Raw genomic sequence first — 6373 nt, forward strand, 5'->3', positions numbered from 1 at the left:
CCTCGGTGAGTGGGGCTCGGCACGAGCCGCATGAAGGCATCTTTAAAAAGACGCAGCTCTTTTAGGGGGTGAGTGTCGCAAGGCGAACACACACACACACACACAAGAACAGTAAAAGGATAATGAAAGGATATGCGTCGGAAAGCGCAGCAGGTACGGCTGTAGAAGGCGGCGTAGGCCAGCGGCTTCAAGTGGCTCGTCCCGCTGAAGTGCTTGCCTCAGACGACGCTTGCTTCCTCGTGATCCAGCGATGCGTGCGCTTCGCTGAAGAGATGAAAATCAAGTGAATCAGCCTTTTCGAGCTCCTTTTATAGAGGTTAGCCACACCCGTCTCGGCGGGAAATGGCAAGGAGGGCGCGAAGCGCCCTCATTGGCCTGACGTCACCTCAGGCCTCGCTCGATAGGCTTATGCAGTTGCCGCAGAGCAGCCAATGAGCGAGCAAGCCGTCTCGCCATAGTTGACTACTGCTGCAACGCGCTTTACATGTATGAAAATTAAGGATAATTTTTTGCTTCAGTATTTCGTGAAAAGAGACTTTTCCCGTAGCGTTTTGATAAAAACGCAGTACGAGAGGACTCTCGTAAGAGAACTACCAACAGAGTTACTTGATGCAAGTTGGTCTAATTATTTTATGGTTTCTATGCTGTTTATGTGTCAGAATATATGATCATGTAACATAGGCTATAGGCTTATTTAAATATATTTTAAAGAAAATGATAGTAAATGGACTTTAACTTCCAAAAACCTGTAAAGTGGTCTGGGTTCAAGCATTCCGACACGCAAAGTGAAGCATTTCACGTGACTGGAAAGAAAGTGAGGCTTCAGGCTTGTTCGACTTGAACCGGCGCTGCACAAACCGATGGGTGAGTGAATATCAAAATACGGCGAGAGCGAATAGAGAGCAGATAAGCTCCTCATTGCTCTCGCGGACGCGGTACTTTGATGTCATAAACCGGTCGGTCTGTGCAGCGCCGGTTCAAGTCGAACAAGCCTATCATTTTTCGTTGATCACGTGTTTCTCTGAAAACAAGACGTGCTCCGGCACGAGCTTCACGAGACGAGCTTCAGTGTCAAATGTAACATCGCTACTGTACATTGACTTTGTTTGTTTGAAGATTTATTTTAAACACTGATTCATTTGGACTCACACAGACATCAATAATGTGCATATGAATGCATGCTGGGAGCCAGCATATTTTAAAACCCATTGCTCCCAGCATGCATTGCTGCTGTGTGTAAAACAAGATAACACATAGGCTACAATAACAGAACGAGAAAGACAAATAATGCATTTTATTATAAAACTTTATTGAAGGTTTGTTTCTCCTGGATCAGGATGGAATGATATGAAAAAGATGTGAGAGCCAGAGGCTGATAAAACCAGACATTTAAGAGAAAGAGAAATCCAGTGCTCTGCGTTGCACCCGTTCACTTTAAAACCATTCAGACTCAACAACAGCCCGTATGAACATCCACATGAAGCCGTCTTGAGACGTGTTCGTTTAACTCTACACCACTGCATTTCAAACGCCGGCTGTTCATTTCAACAAAATAAGTGTGCTATCAGTGACACCAGTCCTTTAAAACAACAGGTCATTGGGAAAGCACTGCTCGTATTTAAATAACACAACAGTGAAACCCGAACCGCATCGGCTGATTCTGGACGAGTTTCTCGACAGCATCTGTTGAACATCCACTTTGGCCTCTTGATCATTGGCAACGTGTAAAATCTATCAGAAATAAACATAAAACAAGCTGACGCTAGAAGCCCTGCAGCTCTCAGAACACGCCGGCACTGAGATCACAGGCTGGCCCGTGTGAAAGGCGACACATGCCCACTGAAGCAGTGATGCGTGTCCTCAAGAAGAAGTCGGGCCGTGGTTTGGCTGTGACGGGGGTGATGCGCTGCTATAGTTTCAATGTTCCCGGTGGAAGACTTCCATTGCACAGTCTGTAGAAGCGCAGATCGTTCACGATACGATACACTCCCTGAGAAAACGACGGCAGGTCCTGTGAGGGGCGGAAAGACAGAAAGAGACGTGACTTGCATTTGAACTTTCTATTTATCAAAGAATCCTGAATAAATATGAAGCAGCACAACAGTTTTCAACATTAATAATAATAATAAGAAATGTTTCTTGAGCATCAAATCATCATATTAGAATGATTTCTGAAGGATCATGTGACACTGAAGACTGGAGTAATGATGCTGAAAATTCAGCTTTGATCACAGGAATAAAATTACATTTTAAAATATATTCACATAGAAAAATTAATCATATTTCACAGTAGTACTGCTTTTTTGATCATTGACATAAATGCAATCTTGGTGAGCACTTCTTCAAAAAAGATATAGCCTATATAAAATAATTATGGTCATGTAAACAATTAGATTATTTAGTTTGCCAGGCAAAGCTCGGCTAAGAGTGAAAATGTTCCAGTCCTTCACATTAGTAAAACACTCCAGTAATTAGAGCTTCAGGAATGAATCACATTGGTCTCGTTCACTCACTCTCTCTGGCGTGAAGTTTCGGGCAAGCGTTGTGCGCTGGTGAGGGTCGAGGCCTTGGCAGCCGTTGAGAAACTCTGGCAAGAAGGACGAGTAAAACGCTTGGAAATCCACAGCCGCCATGTTGTAGAGCGCCAGCGTGATGTCGTCCTGGAGGAGGTCGTGACTCTTGTGCAGCAGGACTTGCAGAAGGACATTTATGAAGTGGAACAGCATGGAGTTCCTGAACAGCTTCTGAAATACACATACACACATATCACTGACCAAACCACACATCACCGACCAAACCACAGCACACGATCTGCCATTTGCCATTCAAAGGAGAAGTGCTCACTAACACAGATTTAGACAGATTTGTGAACAATATTTGAGAGAAATAGGCCTTTTGTGTACATAGAAAAAGTCTTAGATCTTTGAGTTCAGCTCGTGAAAAATGGGGGCAAAAACAAAAGTGTTGCGTTTATAATTTTGTTCAGTGTATATATGTGTGTGATGGATCGTTCTATAGAAATAGTCCATATTAAAAAGCTGCAGGATCTTCACAACATTCAATCATCAGATTTGAGCAAATGTAAGCATATGTCAGCGTGTCTTACCCTGTGGTACAACTTGTGTTTGGTGTTCAGGACCTCCAGGTAACTCAAGTTTTGTTTGAAGATGTGAATATCCGGCTGTAGGAAAGACTGACCAAATGCCTGCAAATCAAAGACACGACGCTCAGACACAAGAATCACGCATAGCAGCGTTTCCAGCTCCGCTATTTAATCTCAATTATATGTAACGAGATTCTAAGAACTGCCAAATAATATACAGACATTCAAAAGCCCCAAAACATTAATATACAGATATGTGGAACGGGATTTTACAACCAATGAGATTTCAGTACCAAACATCAGGGTTATTATTGTCAAATAAAACTGATATTAAAACTATTAAAAACTCTTGTTAATTGTAATAAATGAAATAAAATAAAATATAAATATTACTTGAAAAACACTAAACTGGGAATAAATATAAACTAACACTGAAATAAAAATAAATTTAACCAAAATAGTGTTAAAATTTTTTTTTTTTTATAAAACTACAAAAAAAAAAAAAAACTAAAATTAGCATGAAAACTAAAATTATAAAAATAAAAGCTAGTTAAATAAATATTACAACTATAATAAAACTAAAATAATACTGCCAAACATGAAAAACAAAACAAAAATAGGAATATAGCGACTAACAAAATGTCTTGTTAGGTTATACACTTTGATCCACATGGACGAGAGGTTATTTCTTGACGCTTGGTTAAGACATGCTGTAACTCAGGCTTTGAGGAGAGTTATGTGTGTGTGTTACACACGTGCGGTCGATACCTGCATGGCAGCCGTGAACTGCGCTTGGTTCTCCATGAGTTCTTCCGCTCCGGTTCTCTGTACGCTGCTCAACACTGAGCTCTTGAAGAAGAACCTCCAGTTCTGATGAAGAATCTGGAAGAGCAGCTCAAACATCTCAGCTTTCACATCCGGACAGGAACGCTGCAGAACACAGACGTGAAGATCAGCGAATTAAAAGAGCTTCCAGAAAGAAGAACGTTAGAGGACTTTTAAAGTCGGCATGAAACAGAAGTTGCAATAATCTTTTCTTCTCGATTGTGATTTATAGTGAAATGGCTTCTCAAAAAAAAAAAAAAAAAAAAAAAAAAAGGCTGTGACTTAATTTTATCCATTATTAATTGATTGGATCAACTCAAAAATGATGTGCACGAATAAATAATTTATAATAAATACTACAATGTTTTATACAAAGAAAGTCAATAAAAAGCTAAACTCTTTATTCTGCTAAACAATGATTAGTGTTTGTCTTGTAAATGCTAGTGTATTAAATGTTCTGCATTGTGGTTTCTACACTATAAAAATGTTTGTCATGTCACTGTCAATGTAATTTTTACAGAAAAAAAGTGAAAAAATACTTCTATAACAACTAATTAGTTTACTGGTTAACTAAGTTAAAAATTAAACATTAGATCAAATATACGTACAGTTAAAACGTGGCAAACACAGTTACCTTTTTTTTTCGTTAATCAAATTATGCAGGGGAATGGATTTTAACCTTAAGCACTCAGAGGTGGGGTGTCTTTAACTCATGTCTCTTACCTCTGCCACTATTGGGTAAACCTGGTCCAAACAAAGGCTGAGGATGCTGGGTAACAGAGGCTTGAAGGTCTGGCCAGGCTCTTGAACCACAACCTGAGACAATAAAGCAAAGATGAACAGCATGTTCAATCCTGTAATGCTTGACATATGAAATAAGTCAGAAATAAAACTATATTCTGAATGTTAATTGAGTTAATTGAACCTTTAGAGAGAGAATAAAAGTTGTGATTTTGAGTATCATATTTGATACATCAGGCTTTTATGGCTCATATTGCCTGATATAGTGAGAATATGAAGCTCATTCTCAAGGAAGAAAAACACTTTCCTTAGGCTCAAACTGAGCAGAAATATGCTATATGATGCAGATGTTATTTATATGGTCAAAAAGGAAGTAGCAAGTAAGGTTTACATTAAAAGCTATCAGAATTTCATCTTACTTTTTGACCATATAACAGCATAACAGACTACTTACATAAAATGCATATAAATATCAGTTGTCACTCTATATCTTCTAATAATGTCTTAGTAAAATGATATTTAAATGCTTAGTTTTATGATCAAATCTCTGTAGTTTTACAACACATAATGCAAAGCAATACAATGTTGACAGAGATGAACATAAATGTTCCTCAAAAGCCTGATGTATCATATTTGATACTCACATTTTAACATTTTCCCCAAAAAAGAAAAAAAGATTTATGAATAATCAAGTAAACCTAAGTTGCTTTAGTCCAGTAAAAGTTCAAATAATACTAACAATATAAGTTATTTTTACTTTTCCTTCAGTAAAGACTTCACAGCAAAAAGACCTGAAAGGCCTTTTACTTACTAGAAAAATCTAAACTATCAATCAAACAGAGGGCTTGTACTAGATACTCAAACTCAAACACAAAGTGGTTTTACCTGCAGAATCTTGAGAAACTTCTGAACCACTCTGGATCCCGAGCTGCCCTCCTGTAAGATGCTGACGGCCAGCTGATCCCTGAGGAACATGAGGATCAGTGAGCATCAGTATACACAGTGACACATGATGATGAGTGAACGAGAGGAAGCCGAGGTCACCTGGTGAACATGCTGAGGAACGTCTGAATGATCTGCTCTGTGAAAGCTACACCCATCTGAACACGCAGAGCTTGAAACAGCGTGAGAAAGAAACTCAGCATCTCGTCTGTCACATCTGAGAGAGAGAGAGAGAGAGAGCGAGAGAGAGAGAGAGAGAGAGAGAGAGCGAGAGAGAGAGAGAGAGCGAGAGAGAGAGAGAGAGAGAGAGAGATAGAGAGAGAGAGAGAGAGAGAGAGAGAGAATATGAATCCTCAGCAAACATCATTCCAGCAACAGAAGGCAGTGGAGGAGTCGTGGTCACGAACGCTGATGTTGATGATGATTTGTTCACCTGGCTGCTGGATGAAGTGAGGGAACAGTGCGAGCGTGACTGCAGGCTGTGGTAACAGATCCAAAAAAATTATAAAAAAATAAAATTTAAATGACAATCAATATATAAATAACCTTTATATAAATAAAAAATCCCATTCAAAAAGTTTGGGGTCGGTAACAAATCAGAATTGGGCATCAAGACCTGCAGTGTAAATGCTTATCAAAAATACCGTAAAAACTAATAATGTGAAATATTACAATTTTAATTTAAACGTTTTCTTTTTTAAAATATTTAAAATATTATTCTAATATGATGATTTCAAGAAACATATCTTATTATCAATGTTG

At 38.8% G+C, this 6373-nt stretch overlaps 1 protein-coding gene across 1 annotated transcript; it reads right to left on the reverse strand.

The window, feature by feature from the left end:
* Positions 1 to 1288: 1288 nt before the first annotated feature.
* On the reverse strand, positions 1289 to 6078 carry LOC311092479 (exportin-6-like). Its single transcript, XM_084129228.1, has 8 exons — positions 6045 to 6078; positions 5714 to 5828; positions 5555 to 5633; positions 4652 to 4744; positions 3872 to 4033; positions 3107 to 3205; positions 2514 to 2744; positions 1289 to 2011 (listed from the first exon to the last, which is right to left on the reverse strand). The coding sequence occupies exons 2-8, from the start codon at positions 5812 to 5814 to the stop codon at positions 1910 to 1912; spliced, it is 867 nt and encodes a 288-aa protein (XP_083985354.1). The 5' UTR covers positions 5815 to 5828; positions 6045 to 6078; the 3' UTR covers positions 1289 to 1909.
* Positions 6079 to 6373: the final 295 nt, after the last annotated feature.

The sequence above is a fragment of the Abramis brama genome (assembly GCF_963993115.1).
Source record: "Abramis brama genome assembly, chromosome: 1".
In the NCBI taxonomy this organism is placed as follows: domain Eukaryota; kingdom Metazoa; phylum Chordata; class Actinopteri; order Cypriniformes; family Leuciscidae; genus Abramis; species Abramis brama.